Source organism: Parasteatoda tepidariorum, chromosome 9, assembly GCF_043381705.1.
Source record: "Parasteatoda tepidariorum isolate YZ-2023 chromosome 9, CAS_Ptep_4.0, whole genome shotgun sequence".
In the NCBI taxonomy this organism is placed as follows: Eukaryota; Metazoa; Arthropoda; class Arachnida; order Araneae; family Theridiidae; genus Parasteatoda; species Parasteatoda tepidariorum.
The window spans coordinates 24,058,921-24,081,095 of NC_092212.1; the positions used below are offsets into that span (position 1 = coordinate 24,058,921).

The 22,175-nt window shown below is 29.7% G+C and overlaps 1 protein-coding gene across 1 annotated transcript in view; it reads right to left on the reverse strand.

Moving 5' to 3' along the window:
- LOC107437461 (protein tyrosine phosphatase 36E) overlaps positions 1 to 20,942 on the reverse strand; it is a gene marked incomplete in the record, with an annotated part of 142,150 nt that extends 121,208 nt beyond the window's left edge. Inside the window, 1 exon segment of the mRNA XM_043050753.2 lies at positions 19,331 to 20,942. Coding sequence (XP_042906687.1) covers positions 19,331 to 19,567 — 237 coding nt within the window.
- Positions 20,943 to 22,175: the final 1,233 nt, after the last annotated feature.

The following is a 22,175-nucleotide window of genomic DNA, read 5'->3' on the forward strand; positions in this document are numbered from 1 at the left end:
GGGCGACTAAAAACGTAAAAAGGAAAAAGAATTTACCTTATCCTTATTTAATAAATTATTTTATCGTAATCACAACCATAAATTGCATTGCGAATTATTCGTATTTAAAACAAAAACAATCTTTGCAAATGCTTACAATAAAAGTATTTTAGTGTCGTTTTATCGACTTTTGCTATTTATGAATCATCACTTTTTTTACGTTTTTATTCATTTGTCCCATCCCTGCATATTAACAGGAACTTTCTACGCTTTTCATAAAAAAATTTGTTCTAGTGGTGGTTAAGTATATACTTTAATACATTATTTTTTATTCCTTTAAACTTATTTTCCCCACCACTTCCCGCCGTTATCCTGGATGTATCTTCGTGCTGTCCTTCTCTGTATTGTGCTGTCTGTCCTCCTATTTGGCAAAGATTTATAAGCCTAAATTCAGCACACAAGTCTGCAAATGTATGTAAATCCAATAAACCAATTCAATCCAACTTTCTGACTCTCAAAATCAATTTTCCCGATTGGAGTTATAAATAAAATTCAAGATCAAATAGATTCCATCGAAAATTGGTGCTCTAAGTAAAAAAATCACAATGATCATGATTTGAAGAAACCATTAAAGGAAACTCTAAACTCATTTTATTTAAAGACGAAATTCCTATTGTTACAAGTGCCAAATATTTAGGCATCACCCTCATGAACACCCTTAACTGGAACCAGCACATCACCAATGTAATCAGGAAAGCTGAGGCAGCCATCAGGCACTCAGACCTATACTGTCGCATAATTCTAAGATGGCTTTAAATACCAAGAGGCATCATGTGTATTACATCATGTGTATTCATCATGTGTATTTACATCATGTGTATTCGTCCTATTTTATGTTATGCCTCCTTAGCCTCTGATTCTCTAACAAAAACACAAATAAGAAGATTACATATCTTCGAGCACAAAATCTTAAGAAGAATAATTGGAGCACCCTGGTTAGTAAGAAACAATACGATATATAATGTTCTAAAAAGGAGAAATATGATAATTATCTTCAAAAATTGAACGCATCCTTTTTCTAGATCCAGATATTAATCAAATCTTTAATTAATTGACAATAAAACAAATTTAGTTCTGCAACTCTCTTTTTCTTAAACCCTTTCGCGCCGACTGTCACATATATATGTTAGAATGGTAGATATCATATAAATCTCGGTGCGCTGGTATTCATTAACCGATTCATCTGTAATTGTAATTCGATGATGAAGAGTAGCATACCTGCCAACTCTTCCAGATTTTCCGGAAGATTTTATTTTCATATTTAAAGTGGTAGTAAATATATACTATTTTTTCTTTTATAAACTTAATTTTTAAATGATTTTGATCAACACTATTCTTTCAAAAATTAAGCACATATATTAACATGCGTTACTATCATGGTTGTCAACTTAAGTTTTCTCAAATACAACGTATTTGTTTGCTTAAAAATGAAGTTTTAATTTAAAAAAATCATCAAAATCATTGATCAAAATCATTTAAAAATTAAGTTTATAAAAGAAAAAAATCGAATATATATACTACCAGTTTAAATATGAAAATAAAATCTTCCGGAAAATCCGGAAGAGTTGACAGGTATGCCACTGGGAAAAATGATAATAAAAGGGATTAAAAGTTGGCAGGTATGGAGTAGTGAGATGAAATGGAGATGGTGTCACATATATGTGCCAGCATAAAATTGTATCAATCAGGATAAAAAGACAAAACTGGTAACCATAGTAGTTCTTTAGCAGTTTATTTGTGGGCGGGGTTATAATTGTTTGATTTGTTTAATTCACCATTACTTAACTCTTCCGGATTTTCCCAAAGATTTTATTTTCATATTTAAAGTGGTAGTAAATATATACTATTTTTTCTTTTATAAACTTAATTTTTAAATGATTTTGATCAACACTATTCTTACAAAAATTCAGTACACATATGAATATGCGTTACTATCATGGTTGTCAACTTAAGTTTTTTCAAATGAAACGTATTTGTTCGCTTAAAATTGAAGTTTTAATTTCATTTTAATACCACTGGGAAAAATGATAATAGAAGGGATTAAAAGTTGGCAGGTATGGAGTAGTGAGGTGAAACGGAGATGGGGTCACATATATGTGCCAGCATAAAATCGTTCCAATCAGGATAAAAAGACAAAACTGGTAACCATAGTAGTTCTTTAGCAGTTTATTTGTGGGCGGGATTATAATTGTTTGATTTATTTAATTCAACATTACTTAACTCTTCCGGATTTTCCGAAAGATTTTATTTTCATATTTAAAGTGGTAGCAATACACAGGTTATTCCAATTATCTTTTTGAATTGTAATGATAATTATAAATGAGTTTGACCACCACTACATATAAATAATTACAATAAATATATAAAAGCATAATAATTTTTGCGCAAGTGAATTTCAACGGGATCGAAATATAAAAATATTTTTGAGTCAGATTGTTTTTCGTTTATTGTTTTACAACCACTCTGAAAATCCATTCTCGGAAGGAGTGAAGGTTGGCAGGTATTGATTATATAACCTTAACATGTGCCATTATTTGTTGCATTTTATGTTAATCCGTCTATTGTTTTTGCTTATGTTCTCATTACAGGATGAATGGGAAAAGGGCTATTATTGGCCTCAGGAGCCCAGCTAGACCATACCATTGATTATATATATGATTAAACTAACAATAATTAAAGTAAAAACAAAGTTAAATCTGTCAAATTAGCAACGCCTACGTTTAAGCTACCGTTTTTTATTTATTTACATCCTGATTCTAATTTTGTACGAATGCTTTTATGTATCACCCGTCCCCAAAGGGTTAATGATGGTGTATTATCAAAATACTTTAACCCCGTCCAATTAATTTCTCAACACATCAAGATGAACTATATAATTCCGCGCCATAGAAGCCCTTCGGGGGGTAGGCGAGGGAGTTATGCAGTGAATCGAGATGCTCGTTGATTTCTCATCCCTTCTCGATCATTGGTATATATGCAAATATTGTATATAGTTTTCATTGGACCCAGTTTATTTTCTTTCTATATCAACTTAGTGTCATTTCATTATTTATCATGTTTATTATAATTATATCTGAATTTACTTACGTATAAGCTTCTCAACCACCATATCTTCCCTTATTTTATTTTATTAAATTTCGATGAAGGAGCAGATATCCCCCCGGGCTAGGTTCTCCTTATCCTATGTTTAAATCTGTAAATCGATAATCTAGCTTTCTCGTGGTTAGGCTCTTAAAATGTCGACAAAATTATTAAAAGTTCTGAAAGCTTTGGTTTTCAAATGTCTACCACTCTGTGAAATATTTTGCGAAATTCGTATTAGTTGGCAGTATGTATTAATTCTCAGCCTTTCTTTTTGGGGGGAGGGCGGCACACTTTCAACGATTTTGAAATTTGACTGCACACAATGAAAAAAATTAGTTTAAAAGCTGTTTACTTACCTATTACACTGTGCTAAATAGTTTGTGATAATAATTTTGAATGTCAAGTAAAATATGTGCTACAAGAGCACATTTATTAAGGGATTAATTATTTCTTTCGACTAATTTTTTATTAGTTAGCAACAGTTTTTTTTTCTTTTTTTGCTTATTATTAATTGTTGTCTTGTTTTTTATAGCTATTAACTGCTATTTTTTGTGATTTCCTGTTAACTAGTTTTTTTGCTGATTATTAATTGTTAGCTTATTTTTTTGTTAGCTATTCTTTGTTAATTTGCTTTTATAACTATTAATTGCATAGCTTACTTTAATGATTAGCTTTTATTTCCGTTTCAAAGTTAATATTTAGCTTGCTTTCCTTTGTTAATTAATAATTTTAATAATCATAAATTTCCTACTTATTTCAACATTTTTTAAATTGTCAAAGACAATTTAAACTTGTCAGAGAGAAGACAATTGCCGACAAAGGTGTTCACGCAGTTAAAGCGTGGAAAAGTTAAAAAATTATAAATATATATATATATATACACTTTTCTTTAATTTAAACTTTACTCATAATAAAAAAAGCATTGTAATTGTTATTGTATCATTTCTAATATTTGGCGGCACATTTTAAGAATTTGGCTACACACAAAAGTGCCGCGGCACAGTGGTTGAGAATCACTGATCTAGCTAATCATAAAGTTAGTAATCTAGCTACAGCTAATAACGATCTCTAACACTCAAACATTTCAAAGAACTTGAGAAACTTAAACTTTTAAAGTTGATTGTTTAGTTGCTTTTATATCAGGATAGACAAAATATAACATCACTGCTCATAATCTATATTTTCTTGTGAGTTAATATCAGCCTTGACTTTGAAGGACACAAGCTCCAAGGCAAATTAACTTATTTCCTGCTTTTCTTTCATCACATGTTAACTAAGGCATAATCCGGGCGACATGACACGACAGAAAACGATCATTACAATAGCAGATCGAACACTTTCTAAAATTAACAAAACGTTCCATGTCACAAGCAGCTGATATCTTATTCTTGTCAATGTTTAGAAAAATAGTTGTATTTATAATTGACTTTTAGAAGTGAATTAACATTTCTTATCCGGTACCCGACGTGTTAAGTTTAAAAAAAGTTACACCAATATATTTATTAAATTATCGTTCGACAAGGATAAATATAATATCTAAGTTCAGTCAGAANTGCAAATTAATTTTTTTTTCTATTTCACAGTCATTAAAATTAGTTTAAAATATGTTTTTTGTGTGCTTCAATAAATGTTGTAGCTACAAAAAAAATAATGTATGGTTTTCCTTAACAGATATTCCGTAGTAAATATAAACAATAATGGTATCCCGTTTTATCCAACTCTCCCCTATATATATATAAAAGCATTATAATTTTTATTGTATCATTTCTAATATTTGGCGGCACAGTGGTTGAGAATCACTGTATTAGTTAATTGCTTATGCCTTGTGTTCTTTGTTAGCAGTATTGTTTGTGTAGTTATATACTAATAAAGTGTTGCTTGAGTAATTTAAAGGCAACTCAACAAGGAGTTATTGTTACAACTTTTTGAATTCATTCCCGATACCCGTAAGTATAAACCCTTTCCCGCCGACTGATACGCACAATTACGCACCAGCATAAAACCGTATCAATCAGGGTAAAAAGATAAAACTGGTAACCAAAGTAGTTCTTTAGCAGTTTATTTGTGGGCGGGGTTATAATTGTTTGATTTAATTTAATGCACCATTACTTTAGTTCAAAATAAAATTATTTAGTTATACTTTGAATCAACATTGATTATATATATGATTTAACTAACAGTAATTAAAGTAAAGGCAAAGTAAGTCTGTCAAATTAGCAACGACTACATTTAAGCTACCATTTTTTATTTATTTACATCCTGATTCTGATTTTGTACGAATGCTTTTATGAATCACCCGTCCCCAAGGGGTTAATAATTCACATAATTTCTTATCTCAACATCTTTATTTTTGTACGTGTATGTTCAGGGCTGCCAACTGTCATGTTTTGTTTTTTTTGCCAAATATTTTATATAGCGGTAGACGATTAAAAATTAAAGTTCTCAGAATTTTTGCCAACTTATTATAAGCTTCACCACGAAAGAACAGGAACAAGTCGGAATGAATCATTTTTATTTTGAATCATTTTTATTTAGTGATAGGAAAAATAATTTCAAATCAAATTTACAAAACAAATTACCATACATACTAAACTATCACTAGAAGAAATTTTTCCAAAAAGCAGAGAAAGTTGGCAGCCTTCAATCATGGTGAATTGAATCATCTGGGATTGAATCGAGCACCATTCAATCCCAGGGCTCTATCTTGGATTCACAATGGAGGTGGCCCAAGAGGACTTTAAAACCTCCATCCACTTGTAATTTTTGCTGCGATAAATTATTATTTTGTTTTCATTTTTGATCACTTATTTATAAATTTTTATGGCAATAAGTTGGTTTTTAAAAAGAAAAAATATCCTATAAATTTTAAAACGTCAAAATTATATAGTCCTATCTATTTCATACTATTTAGTTATTGTAGGTATTAAGGCTTTTTAAGACACATTTTATGTGTTTTAATTACAAAGTAGAACATTTGCTATCAGATTCTTATGCACATGTAGAAACTTTTCCTATTTAGCACTGGTAAATTTATTTAAAACAAATTTTTTTAAGCCAAGTGTAAAATATTGCAGCAAACAGGGATGATAAAAAAGGGAAGAAATAAATAACTGGTAGTAGAAAGATTTCATTTTTAGTTGGTTTTCGTGAAGATTAGAACAGCGCACACGCGCACCAGGAAAAATTACTAATTAATTACAAAAATTACAATATATTATCATTGTTGTAGCTACTAGAATATTTTATTTTCTACAAGTAAAAATGCATATATCCGAAGTTGGCGTATAATGAATTTTATTTCGATACTGGAAGCTAATATTGAGAAATTTTCAATTTCTTTATAGCAAAATTTGTACCAGTTATTAATTTTTTTCTAATTGCGTATGTACGAACCCTGTTGAATGACCTCGTACAGCTCTTAATTAAAAACTATCCATCACTGTTTGCTTTCTCTGTGGTAAAGAAAACAGCCCTATACATGTGTTGTAACAGAAAAAAAACTTGGTAGTCATCAATATATTTATCTTCCAGAAAGCAAGGCACAAGGCAATGATTTTCCTACCAGTTTTACTCTTTTCCATCTTGATATCTATAAGCATATCCATGCGAATTTTTCAAACCATTCTTCGAGCCAATAAGATTTGAGTCGTAGAATGTGAAAATCCTACTATTAGATCAAAAGTTATTACGTTTTTTTTTCCACACTGTACATAAAAAAGACAAAAATCTTAATCCGTCGTTAAAAAAAGAGGTTTTAATAAAAAGAAAAATATGTTTAGCTATCAGATTTCAAAACTTTTTATCTTTTACAGTATTTAATGCGCATAGTCAGTGAATGCTTCTGATACCATTAATTAAATTTAAAACGCAGTGCAAAAAATTTGAAGTAATTATAAATCATATTAGTATCATGTAATATAACATTGAATGGTTTTCGATATTTAGCACAATTTCAAGTTTTTTTAATGATAGTTTTAGTCACACGCTGGGTTTTCAAATTGTGCTTCAAGAGCACTGTAAACAGTTATCTCCAAACTTATGGTTTAGTTTAAAGAAAACCAAGTATATAGAGCTTTTTAAAGAAATCGCATATCTACCAACTTCTAATATTAAATTCTAATATTTATTGCGTTGCGTTTTAATATTTATTGAAAATTTTTGAATTGATGCTTCATTCCATTTTTAACAAATTTGATTCAATCAACTTTATATTTACCAATACATTTAAGTAGTTTAAACATACACAAAAAAGACCAGATATAATTATCTTTTTGTGAATTAAGTGCTGGCGATAGATGATTTACGTATTTGCTGGCAATATCGCTTTAATAGATATTTCACTGCCACTGGGAAAAAACTTTTTTTGAAGTGCGCATAAGTTGGCAAATATGCAAACGCCGTTTACTTTAGCAACCGTCTTTGACGAAAAATATTTGCTTCATTACATCATGTCGCTCGTTTGTTTTAATGATACATCCCGTAAATTACATCGTGCTAATAATGCACCCTATATATTATATTTTATGTTAATGATACTCCCTTTATGCTACATTTTATATTAGTGATACACCTAGTATAACAGATTTTGATGTCAAGATACTCCCTTTATGCTACATTTTATATTTACACCTAGTATAACAGATTTTGAAGTAATGATACTCCTTTTATGCTACATTTTATTTAGTGATACACCTAGTATAACAGATTTTGAAGTAATGATACTCCCTTTATGCTACATTTATATTAGTGATACACCTGTGTAACAGATTTTGAAGTAATGATACTCCCTTTATGCTAAATTTTATATTAGCGATACACCTGGTATAACAGATTTTGAAGAAATGATACTCCCTTTATGCTACATTTTATATTTACACCTAGTAAAACAGATTTTGAAGTAATGATACTCCCTTTATGCTACATTTTATATTAGTGATACACCTAGTATATCAGATTTTGAAGTAATGATACTCCCTTTGTGCAATATTTTATATTTGCACCTAGTATAACAGATTTTGAAGTAATGATACTCCCTTTATGCAAAATTTTATATTTACACCTAGTATAACAGATTTTGAAGTAATGATACTCCCTTTATGCTACATTTTATATTAGTGATACACCTAGCATAACAGATTTTCAAGTAGTGATACTCCCTTTATGCTACATTTTATATTTGCACCTAGTGTAACAGATTTTGAAGTAATGATACTCCTTTTATGCTACATTTTATTTAGTGATACACCTAGTATAACAGATTTTGAAGTAATGATACTCCCTTTATGCTACATTTTATATTAGTAATACACCTAGTATAACAGATTTTGAATACATTCTGTCCAGTACATTTTGTATTAATGATGCATTATACATTTCGTAATAATGATACTTCATGTACTAGATTTTGAATAAATTATACATCTTATATTCCATATTTTATATTACTCATATACAATGTATAATACATTTAGTATTATTGGTATGCATTTTATATTACATTTTATATTACTGATATACTCGTACAATGTATAATACATTTTGTATTATTGGTAAGCATTTTATATTTCATTTTATATTATTGATATATATTGCATACTACTTTTTGTATTATTGATAATTTTTATGCATTTCATACTACTTTTACATTTTAAATTAATTTCAATGTTGTTAAAACATTAAAATCCGTGATGCTTTGATATATTAGTGTTTTAACTCTAATATATCAAAGCATCACGGTGTATTTGGTGACAGTTTAAAAAAAAATCTTGGCTGTTTGGCGGCATTTTTTTTATTTGCTATGAAAAAAGTTACAACTCCATTGTCTTTCAAATACAATTAATTGTATGCTCTTCAGCCAACAATCAAGATATCATTAAGTGAATCCACTTAAGCATGATAAATGAGACTTTAAAGAGCCTTGATTTGAGGCTGATGAACTATTAACACATTCCCATTGGGGAACATAAATTCTCGAATTTTAGATTAATAAAAACTTATACTAGTTTTCTGCAAACGTAGAAAAAGTTTGAAATGCTCATTCGTATTTATCACATCCATTAATAATTCCAAAGATATGTATATAGCTCAAGAAATCCGACGCTCTTAATGAATTTCACATGCTTTTAAACCAGCAACCTCAATACCAGCCACACTCAACAAAATATTTAAAGCGGTAGAGAAATAATAATTTTAGTTAAACTTAATTTACCCGCACATAAAAACTTCTTGCACAGCTAACTGTTCCGGATTCGATAAAATATTTCAAAAAACGGCAGAGAAATACAAACTAAAATTTGAAGATTTTCGGGTTTTTTTTTTTTTTGGACAACTTTTTTAAACACCCAACACTGCTTAACAGTAGCTTTATTGAAATTACATATATATTTGCCGGCTTGTGTGCTCAATTTAGGCTTATAAACATTTGTCAAGTAGAAGAACAGATAGAACAATCCAGTGAAGAACATCAAGCAGAATGCATTTAGGGTCATGGTGGGATTCCAACCAGAAACCTCCACGCTACGGACAGCATTTGGCTGGCGTTACGGCTTAGTTAGGGAGGCCCTGGCTTAACTGTAAAAAAGTGTCTTACCACCTAAGCCTTTGAATTATTTCGAAGTAGTAATGAGTAAAAATCTTAGAAATCAAACTTATTAAACCTAGAATCATACATAAACAGACTGCCATTCGAAAACATTAATTCGCTGTCCGGCGCAAGTTGACTTCTCTGAATAATAGATTTTATGTATATATTTAAGCAGCTTGCATGTAATGGCGGAAAAATTCGTTATTAGTTTACTTTATTACATCAATAATAAAATGTTAAATCATAAAACTTACTACCACTCTATAAACATTCAAATAAGAGCGTTCCGCTAAATATTAACAAGTTGACAAATTTATGCTAATTTTTTCTCATAATTTTTTCCGAGGATGAATATTTTAAGTGGTTGGTAAAAGATAATAAATAGAAATACAATTATTGGTAAAAACAGTTTTAGTCATTTACCAAAATTTAAACATGCTATCATTTGAATAACGTGTATTTTATATATAACATATTTATTTTAAATATTTATTTGGAAGATAGTGATGATCAGAATCATTTTAAATAAACTAGAAAATTCAATGTTTGAAATTATATTTATAAATTAACTACAACTTTAAATAAAATATAACAGACATTCCATAATGGTTGGCGCCTCAGCAAGTTTATGCGTTTAAACTCTGAAAAAGAAAAATATATTTCTACTTATAATAATAATTCAATTGTCCTTTTACTATCACTGGGGGAAAATATCCTCAGAAAGAGTAAAAGTTGAGATTGTGTGCCTCGAAATTCTCTTTACCAAGTTTAAATACAACTTAAGAAACTTAAATGTATAACCATGCATAATTACTGTCACGGAAGAATTCCCAGTTTAAGAATTCTTCCGCTATAACAGATTTAACAGATTTTTATATAACAGATTTGCCCAAAATGTAATCCATTATATTGGCTTATGAAATTTTTCAAACAATTCCAACGTTGCCAGAAGCGCTTTTGCGAGAATGAGAATCTTTCTCTTTCATTGATTTAAGAATTATTATATTGAAAGAGAATGGGAGAGTTCTGAGACACGGAAAGCCGCTCAAATTATAAAAAATCGTTCTCGTACGTAAAAAGGTGAAAAAATTCTGTTGGTTTAATAAGTTTTCTTGATCTTTTATATTATGCCTATTCGTTTAAGAACTGCCCTTTTGACTTTTTTAATAAATACAAGTATATTTATCCCCTTTTCGCTTTGCTCACCAACCCAGGTATTGAAAATTTGGCTGGGTACCCGGTTCATCTCTACCTTATCTATCAACGAACAACACACACTTAAAGTATTGAGCTTTTAATTTTGAATACCACTTAATATAAACTGTATTAACACGTTCACGCCGGGAAAAGAGAAAATACTGGTAGAAGATCTATTTCAATATTAGATAATATTCGGGAGGAGTTAATCTATTCTCAACAATAACAATTTTCTGTAAGGAAATTTATCACGGCGAAGAAGCAATTCAGTATAAAAATTGTATCCGTTAAAAATAATTGGTAGTTATGGATTTTTATTATTCCCGGAAAAAATCTAAAAAATGAAATTTATTTGTCACCAGTTTTTACTTCGGTGCGCTGCCAAGATGAGACAATCTAGCGAGACCCTCCGGTGGGTCACCCCGGCGTGAACATGTTAAAATAACAGAGAATAATTTTAACGAGAGATGATAAATTAAAATTACTGGTTAATGCTGCTGCATAAAGAATAGATAAATAATTTGCTATTAAATATTATTATAACTTTTTGTGTTAATAACAACAAAAGATAACTGTATTTTCTATGCTTACTATATCATGGCATTAGTCTGTCCTATGAAAATCCCCAAAACAATCATACGATACTTGTCTTTTTCTGTACATAATGAATCGAGTTAGAATTAAAATATTTCAACTATGTACTTTCATTTGTAATGTGAAATATTATATCTGGTAATGTGCAAATTGTTTTCTTAAATTTCATTTTTACATTAAAATGAAAATTCATATAAATATTTACTGAGTAATTAAGAATTTAAATGGTTCAATTTAAGTAAACCGGTTTCTCCATTGCCAAGGAAATAGCTCCTGAATTTCTGGATATTATGAATCGGATATTATCATGCATTAAGTTTCTTTTAATGTGTATTAATTTGTTTTTTTAAGTTATTTTAAGAGAGAGAAAGAGAGAGTTATTTTGAATATTGAAAAATAAAATAATTATCAAATATAAAAAAATTAAGATGCCACGCGGAAACCATAAACTGGATTGTTCGAAAAGTGCGCTTTCGAGTGAGTGTTTACAACTTGAGATTTGAAAAGGCTGGGAGCGCTTCCTTCCGGCCCCGTGTATAAAACTCAACTTCATCCAATGTTTTGTTTTTAAAAATAGCTTTTAGAATGAAAGTTGGAAGTAACTTTTTAAGAGCATGAGATGCTGAATCTGTCTGATTATTCAACCTTTTAGGTGGTGGCAAAAACGGACAAAACTCAAAGTAACCGGTTAGATTTATTCAAAAATAGCAAATACTTTTAGAAATAAACTGAGTCAAATCCTACTTTATATAAAGCTGTTGTATGCGAGAGAAATGAAGCGAAAGTTTCTTTTTGTGTCTGATTTATTAACTGTACGAATTAATTAGCATATTTAAAGTTAGCTTCGGGCCGTAATAGCCCAGTGGTTAGAGAATCGAGCTCCGGTCCGGAGCGGCCGACGTTCAATGCTCGACTCCTGTAAAACTCGCCAAATATATCGTACATGTGATATATGTGCTTGTAAAATCTGTTGAGTCAAACATTTTGTGTTCGGTAGAGAAACAGGGATATGGAGAAAATTTCCTTCCCATTCAGATCAACGTTTAAATTGAGGAAATGGCCTCACGAATGAGTGGGGCTGTCACTCATCCGTGGGGTTCAGAGCTAAGGCATACTTTCACCCTTGCGGTGCTCTCTTATCAAACGAAAGGTGCACCTTCTGACCTAATTCGTAAAAAGCCAATGGCCGGCAAGCTTAGCTTATCCTATTATGATTAGAAACAACAAAATTATCCTATCATGCTATTATATGCCAATTCCATCACAAGATCTAAAGTAATTAAAGTTTTCCTATTTTTATTTTGTGCACTGTACATGTAACTCCAGGAAGTCATGCATTTATATTATAAAGTGCTGACAAACTTAAATAGATTCCGCTTACCTTAATTGTTATTTCATTAAAGCTTTAAATGACGGAATATAACCTCATGGTTGCTAACTCTGCGCTAGAAAATTGATTTTTTAACTCATTATCCGCAGTATTATTTTATATCTATCAAGTTTAAAATGTTTTAAACAATATTACCAATAGTGGCAACGAGTGTACTTTAATATTTGAATCTTTTCATTTAATAAATATGAATTAAAATGGTTTTGACAACCAGGACATGGAAATAGTTCAATAAGACCTAGATGCTTGCTAGAATTGTGTTGTTTTGTTTCGGAACTTAAAATTTTTCCGTTTATTCTAATGCTTTTAGTACACTTTTTCTATGCCGCTGAGATTAGCAAATATCCTTTGTAAAACCCCTTGCTTGAATATAGTTTAACTTATGAATTTAAAAGAAAATTCACTAACTGCATTAAATTGAGTGTTTTTTGGTAACCTCTTTTAAATACTAAATATACCTTTTTTTTTAAATTTTGCAAATAGTGGAACCTAATTCAAGACATAATTAGTCTTTAAAATACAAGTACATGCTTGCAAAAATAGTTCTTCCGTTTTTTTCCTAAAAATGACTGTTTGCAATTTTTTTCGTAATTAAACTGCAGAAAGTATAAAATGCAGTAAAATTTAAAAATAAATAAAATAAAATGAAATTTCGTGCCCATTATTTTAAGCTTTGGTTTACTTTTTACAAACACATTTAAAAAACCTTTTTACAAATGTAGCTTTAAAAGTTTCCAACAATGCATAGAGCCATTTTATATTATTTTGTGGTATATCAAACAACTAATTAATAACAATTAATTAATACTTTTTGGAAAGTCAAAAAGTCTGACTTTTTCAAGTGATCATCTACTAATATTTTAAACTCTGTTAGAAAATGAACCTTATTCATATATTTTGTAACAGTTGGAAGTTGAAAGCCGTGAAATGCTTCAATATTAATCTATTTTAATTTTTTGAGATTTTTTATAGATGAAATGTGATTTCGTTCCAGTGTGCTCCTCAGGAATTGACATTATGGGTAAACTATGAAGGCAGGAATTTACACAAGGAATGAAATATAAGGGCCCTGTCGGGAATTTAGATAATGATTAAAATGTAATATTCATATCAGTAATTTTAACCAGTTCATGACAGGAGTTTACATAATGTGTAAAATATAATGGTACTAACCAGAATTTACATCGTGTATAAAATTTAAGGATCGGGTAGGGAATTAGCTTCATGAGTAAGATAATATAATAATGACGCCAGGAATTGTTACTATGGTTATGATAGAAATTTAACTTAAGAGTAAATCTTGATGATCATGTTTGGAGTTCACATTATTGGTAAAATGTAATGCCGGAAATTTGCATTATCAGTAAATAATAAATTATTTTGTAATTCGTGCATCAAGTAGCTACAAGCTTAGTTTTCAATTCTAACATAAAAATTGTACGCAGGTGTGTTGTACGTGTTGCTACAAAAGTTTATATCGCACGCATATTTGGCTTCATTAGTAAGAATTATTTCTTGTACAATTACATAACTATAGTGATGGAACTGGAGACGAAATATAATTTTTATTTAAATTTGAGATTGTTTTGAGGTTGGTATAAATCTGCTTTATCGTAACCAACCTAAGGAGATTGTTTTTAAGGAGTAAAAGTTATTTTTCAGCGCTTCAAGCAAGTTTTTTCATTATTATTGCAATTGTTTTTTTTTTTCCTATTGTAGAATTTACAAAAAAAATTAGGTTGGAAATGATTTTTTTAGATAAAATCACATACTCTTATAATTATCTCATAGGTTAATATTATACGGGTTGCACCGTTTGATTATATGTGGATATTTTTCTTCAGTATAAGCGCATGCTGATTTGTAATGGATGCTCATCTGAACCCATCTGCAACTATTTTTACAAGGACTTGCCATACAGAGTCAATTTTAAGCATGTGGCTCAATGCTTTTCAGAGCAGTGATTTTTTAAAAAAAAAAAATTTAAAATAATAAATAAATAAACAAAAAAAAGCTACTCGGCTTGTGACATGTGAAAAATTAACTAGCTTTTCCCCACGTGCGTGGCAAGGAACCGCGCAGAAGTGTCGTTAGCATTAGCCCCTGAAGGAATAATTTCATAATTTTTTAATAATTGCTTTTTCTTAAATCAGAATGTAGTAAAAACTTATTGATTTGCGTGAATTGCCACGCGTGCTTAATATTTTTATATGCATGCTTAATATTTTTATAAAAATTTTCACCAAAATCGTCGCCAAAATAGATTTATTAATCATGTAGTTTCATTTTTTGAAGCCATTGGGCTACGACATCATGCGAAAACTTAACTAGCTTTTTCACACGTGCTTTACAAGGAACAGCGCAGAAGCACCAGGGGTAATTTTATAATTTATAAATAATTGCTTTTTTTTTCTAAGATCAGAATGTGGTAATCAAATACTGAAATTATTATGGTAAATACAGAAATCGAAACATAGTCAGGTGCTGAAACATATTACACTAAATAAAGTAAAGTAAAACATATCATACACAAAAAAATAATAATTTGCAATGTAGAAGAGAATCAATGTTGGAAAACAACAAAATTTTAAACGTATTACCCATGAATTATCCATTATAGACTGAGGTGACAAAAGTCATAAGATACCTCTTAATATCGTGTCGGATCTAACACTACGAAATCTTGCAAAAAACTGAAAGACATCTACCAGCAAAATGCATNTTTAATTTTTTTGAGATTTTTTATAGATGAAATGTGATTTCGTTCCAGTGTGCTCCTCAGGAATTGACATTATGGGTAAACTATGAAGGCAGGAATTTACACAAGGAATGAAATATAAGGGCCCTGTCGGGAATTTAGATAATGATTAAAATGTAATATTCATATCAGTAATTTTAACCAGTTCATGACAGGAGTTTACATAATGTGTAAAATATAATGGTACTAACCAGAATTTACATCGTGTATAAAATTTAAGGATCGGGTAGGGAATTAGCTTCATGAGTAAGATAATATAATAATGACGCCAGGAATTGTTACTATGGTTATGATAGAAATTTAACTTAAGAGTAAATCTTGATGATCATGTTTGGAGTTCACATTATTGGTAAAATGTAATGCCGGAAATTTGCATTATCAGTAAATAATAAATTATTTTGTAATTCGTGCATCAAGTAGCTACAAGCTTAGTTTTCAATTCTAGCATAAAAATTGCACCCAGGTGTATTGTACATGTTGCCACAAAAGTTTATATCGCACGCATATTTGGCTTTATTAGTAAGAATTATTTTTTGTACAATTACATAATTATAGTGATGGAACTGGAGACGAAATATAATTTTTATTTAAACTTGAGATTGTTTTGAGGTTGGTATAAATCTGCTTCATCGTAACCAGCCTAGGGAGGTTGCTTTTAAGGAGTAAAAGTCATTTTTCAGCGCTTCAAACAAGTTTTCTTATTATTACAATTGTTTTTTTTTTCTTTTGTAAAATTTACAAAAAAAATATTAGATTGGAAATGATTTTTTTAGATGTTAAATAAAATCACATACTTTTATAATTATCTCATAGGTTAATATTATATGGTTTGCACCATTTGATTATATATGGATATTTTTCTTCAGTATAAGAGTATTTTTCTTCAGTAATGGATGCTCATCTGAGTCCATCTGCAGTTATTTTTACAAGGACTTGCCATAAAGAGTCAATTTTAAACATGTGGCTCAATGCAGAGCAGTGATTTTTTTTTTGTAAAAAAGAAAAAATATTAATATTTAATAATAATGTAAAATTAAAATAATAAATAAACAAAAAAAGCTACTCGGCTTGTGACATGCGAAAAATTAATTACCTTTTCCCCACGTGCGTTGCAAGGAACCGCGCAGAAGCGTCGTTAGCTTTAGCCCCTAAAGGAATAATTTCATAATTTTTAAATAATTGTATTTTCTTAAATCAGAATGTAGTAAAAACTTATTGATTTGCACGAATTGCCACGTGTGCTTAATATTTTTATATGCATACTTAATATTTTTATAAAAATTGTCACCAAAATCGTCGCCAAAATTGATTTATTAATCATGTAGTTTCATTTTTTGAAGCCATTGGGCTATGACATCATGCGAAAACTTAACTAGTTTTTTCAAACGTGCTTTACAAGGAACAGCGCAGAAGCATCGATAGCACCAGGGGTTATTTTATAATTTATAAATAATTGCTTTTTTTTCTTAGATCAGAATGTGGTAATCAAATACTGAAATTATTATGGTAAATACAGAAATCGAAACATAGTCAGGTGCTGAAACATATTACACAAAATAAAGTAAAGTAAAACATATCACACACAAAAAAAATAATAATTTGCAATGTAGAACAGAATCAATGTTGGAAAACAACAAATTATGAACAATTTATGAAGGAACTAACTCGCATTTGCGTTACATGGAGAGGAAGGCCACGAGTACCTCCCACGGTTAGCCTGACGGCAAGGGGACTCTGATCCATGATTCGTCTACTACTGAGAATATTTCACATCAGCACTCTGGCTGGTGCAAGCCGGATGCGGAATTCGTATCGACTGGGATTCGAACCCGGTTCACCTCATTGGAAGCCGGACGCTCTATCCCCTGAGCCATCGCGGGTCATTTTATCCATATTTGAAGATTTCTTACCTATTAAAACTTAGCCAGCTACCATAATAATAGTTGTGTCTATTACCAAAACTAATTAAGCATCAATGGCTCTAATAATAATGTGGCGATTTTTTTTACGTTTCTCGTAAAAGAATTGGTGCCAATTCATTATTAATTTTGCTATTCAATACACAACTTTTATTACTTTTTTTATTTCAATTACTTTTTTATTTCTATTATTGTTCATTTCAAATTATTCAATTTTATAGATTCACGTTTTAAAAGCATAACTATAAACAAAATAATTACGTGGTTTTAAAAGCTTTAGATAGAGCCCCTGAATTAGACATAGTATAGGGGCCTTAGCTTTAGAAATACTGATTTGATGACGTAATCCACCAACGCTATCATGTTTGTGCTGATTATTGAGTTTATCTGATTCATAATGACCGAAATATAATAAAATATTAAAGAATGCGTAAAAAAACTCCTTTTTATGAAAGCTATAAGCTAACAAATCTTACTGATGTAATCTTTCAAATATTTAAAAGAAAGAAAATCGTCTGCAGCAGTCTCATTTCTATCAATGGCGAGTTCTGTTCTAAGGTAATGAAAAAATTTCGTTTCATATGGATCTACCGAGCAAATTAATTAAGAATTTCGAATAAGTTTTAGACTTGGGGCAAAATTTACCCCTTGCAGCCACTGCCCAAATTTCAGGAAGATAGAATAAATGTATTTTGAGTTATAAGAGGGGAACACACACACAGACAAACTGTTCATTTTATTATTATAAATCATTAGTTTTTGTCGCACTTATTTTTGCATTTTCAAACGCACGTTCTAACACTGCAATTTTCTATAGTTTTAAAATAATAATGTGTAATAACAGCACACATCAATTTCATCGGCATTCAAATTACTGACTAGACTTAACTATAAAAACTATTCGATAATTAGTAACACATTTTTAGAAACCTTAATTGTAGTATTATTAAATTGTAATGTTATTAAATTGCAACAGGTTTAGACACATATTCCATAAAATTAATTTCGGGTAGGAATTTTTGGAATTAATTCACCCAAAGCATTTCGTGTTGAACTTTGCAGAGTAAAAAGATATTTTAAAAATATAAACATTGTTAACGCTAAAGTGATGAACGCTAAACACTACACTAACCGCTATACTGTATAATGCTAAGGTTCAGTTATTCTACTGATAATCTAACGAATGAGCAGAATAACTGGGGTGCATCGTTAAAGTGCCAAAAATTTCTCGAAATCCTGGATAATCTGCAAATTAACTAGATTATCTGCACATTACATAATATAGGCAATTGTTAAAATGAAAATAAGAACTAAGACAACATTAACATTTCTGTATGATTAAACTAACATAATGCTATTTATTTTATTTTGAGATATCTAAAAAATCCATATACTGCAATCGAACAATCTACACATCAGTTAATAAAATCAACTACTTTAAAAAGTATAATACAAAATAGAAAATAATTTTAAATATTATTACTTTGATGGAAACTAAAATAGTATCATTTATTTATTTTTCGGTCAAACAATAAATTCGATTAAACAATCGGTCAAGAAAATAGCTGATAAACTGAGAGAAACAAATTTTTGAACTTTAATGATACCGAAACTGTTAATGCGCACATTACCCAGGTAAATTGCGGAAAACACTTGATTCCGTACTTTAACGGATCACCTTGGTCGTTTTGCAGATAATCTGAGTAATATGCATTAACGACTTTCGAATTTTAGCGACAACATATAGATAAGATAAAAGTACTTACTTGAAATTCAGTTCTCAAAATCACATCATATTTCCTGGTCATTTCCATATACTCTGGAAACTTAGAAAGTTCTATGGGCTTCTTTGGCAACAAGGTAGACGACGCTCGTCCAGTGCATGCTTTTCTCATAATATCAGTATTCAAAAGAGACAGTTGAAGTTTTTTGAAAGAAGTTACTGTCCCGGAAGATGACCGTTTTAAGAACATCTTCCGGCTCTTTTTAGGCACTTTACCCATAGTTGAGCCCGGGTATTTCTTGCCGGACTCCACTTTGTCTTCTTTATTTGATTAGCTTACATAAGGTGACCCAATTTAAGGTCACTGTTTCAAATAAAATTTCGTATCAAGAAAAAGTATTTGTGCTAAGTATTTTGCTTGTTCTAAGTCAAAAGTAATTGCAGTGCTGTTTAATATTGGAAGATAATTCTTTGCCTTTACTTCATATCAGTTTCTACAAGTTCAAATTCAAACAAATGAAAATGAAAAGATATAGATTTAATTAAAAATTAATCGTTGTTCTCATGATCTCATTTTTATCAACATTTTATTGGTCATGAAAATAATACAATTTTCAATCTTTTGATTTTAATGTTAGATAGAGAACGCTTTTCAATCGTATTTAGGTAGTTTTTAATTCTTAAATTATAACAGGGTTATATATCTAGTTCCTATTGCGAACTAATTCAAATTTTTATAAAGGGGTATATTTCTAAAGAATGTCCATTGTTCCCGTTTTCGTTTTTAAAAAAGTTTAAATTATTTCTAAAAAGAAGGCTTAAAACTTGTCAAAAATCGTCTTCACTTACTACGTGGTTGTTTGCTAAGATTTTAACTTGCTTTCACAATTTTAATTTTTAAAACGAACATCAGCAATACAAAATCTATTCATATAAAAATAGTGATTTTACACTTAAATAAATTGAAATCAGAAGTTTACTACTAAAATTTATTCTGTTTTTACACCAAACCTCGAAATAAAATTTTAGTCTTATTTAATTCTCATTTACATACAACAAAAAATTCTTTTTTTCACAATTTGCTTTTAAAAAAGCTCTTGACGATTTTAAATTTCAAGTAAAAAATAAGAATTATTCCAAATATAATCTATATAATTCGCTTTCACTTGCATTATAAATATCGTCTGCTTTTCGCTTACAAAAATCGTTTGCAGAAAATTAATAAAACGCATCGATCGAATTTATTATTGCACATGTTGAATAATGCTGAGTCGTGCAATTTAACAAACAACACATAATTCATTAATCCGTGATCAACTGTTAAAGCGTGGAAGACTCCAACGACGTTAGAAGAATTCTTGAAAAGCGGCCGTAAACCAGGTGCTCTACGGATCAACAACCGTCTGAGGGAGAATCCGGAGCAAAACAAGGGAAGAATTTCATCTCGCGGGAGTGGATGCAAAGAAAAATATCTGCGAGGGTGGTGCGCGTGTGTAAAACTAGAAAAATCTGCTCAAAAATAGATTTGTTGAAAACCATGGATCGGCGCCAAACGCATTATTTTTGTGGGGGCACTTAAAAGAATATTATGCATTGAGAGCTGAGACGGATGGAGATAGAAGCAGATGACTAGATGATGGGGAAAATGGAATGTTCGCATCCTTTCGGAGGAGCTTTGGTGGTGGTCGAAAAGGGTGCCGGGATCGAAAATACATCGCTAGAATAAGTCGCCAAAGGAGACCTCTGATCTCTCATCAATCATGCTCGCGGAAATGTTTTCATCTGGTCGCAAAAAAAAAAAAAAAAAAAAAAACGAAAAAAANAAAGAGAAATATATACATTGGTTCCTGAATTAATTGATAAAAGTCGAATTTTCATGAATAATATATTATTATTATCTGCAAATAGAAGTATTGGAAAAACGAGAATAAATATTTTAGCGATATTTTAGAGAAAAATTTTTTGAATTTGAATCGTTAAAAATCGCTAAAATTAGTTGCCAACGGAGACCTCTGTTTTCTTATCAATAATCATTAGAGAAATTTTATGTGATCGTAAAAAGTAAAAATAATTGCAAAAGTAATTGGTCAGTTAATTAGTCGGTAAAAATCGAATTATATGATTTTTATTAGTAATATATTCTTATTATCCGTGAAAAAGAATATTTCGTATGTGAGAGTAAATCATAAAGCATATTTGATGATTGATTAGAGAAAAATTACTTAAAATTGGGTGGATAAATTATGACTAAATCGGTAAAATAAGTCACCAATGAAGATTTTTGATCTCTCATCAATCAAGATTAGAAAAAATTTCATCTGGTCATAAACAATAAGAAAGAAATGAATAATAGTCAATGAATTAGCTGATAAATTTCAATTAATATCATTAATAATATGTTATAATTGTCGATAAATTAAAATATTAGGTGAAGGAAAAAATTAGAAAAAAGTATCTCTAAAAACTAGAAATAGTCAATGAATTAGTTGATAAATTTCATTTCATATATTTTTATAAATAATATGTTATAATTGTCGATAAATTAAAATACAAGGAGAAGGAAAGAATTAGAAAAAAGTCCCTCTAAAAATTAGAAATAGTCAATGAATTAGTTGATAAATTTAATTTAATATATTTTTATTATTAATATGTTATAATTGTCGATAAATTAAAATATTAGGTGAAGGAAAAAAGTAGAGAAAAGTCTCTGATGTAATTACTTAAATTCGGGTCGTAAAAAAATTTTTATGATTGAATTTTTATAGTCAGAAAATGGAAATATTGTTTGACAAGAAAAACCTTTTTATGATAGATTTGAGAAAAAAAATATTAAAAAGTTTATGCTGTTTAAGACGATAACATAAAATTTAAAATAAAAAAAATGTATT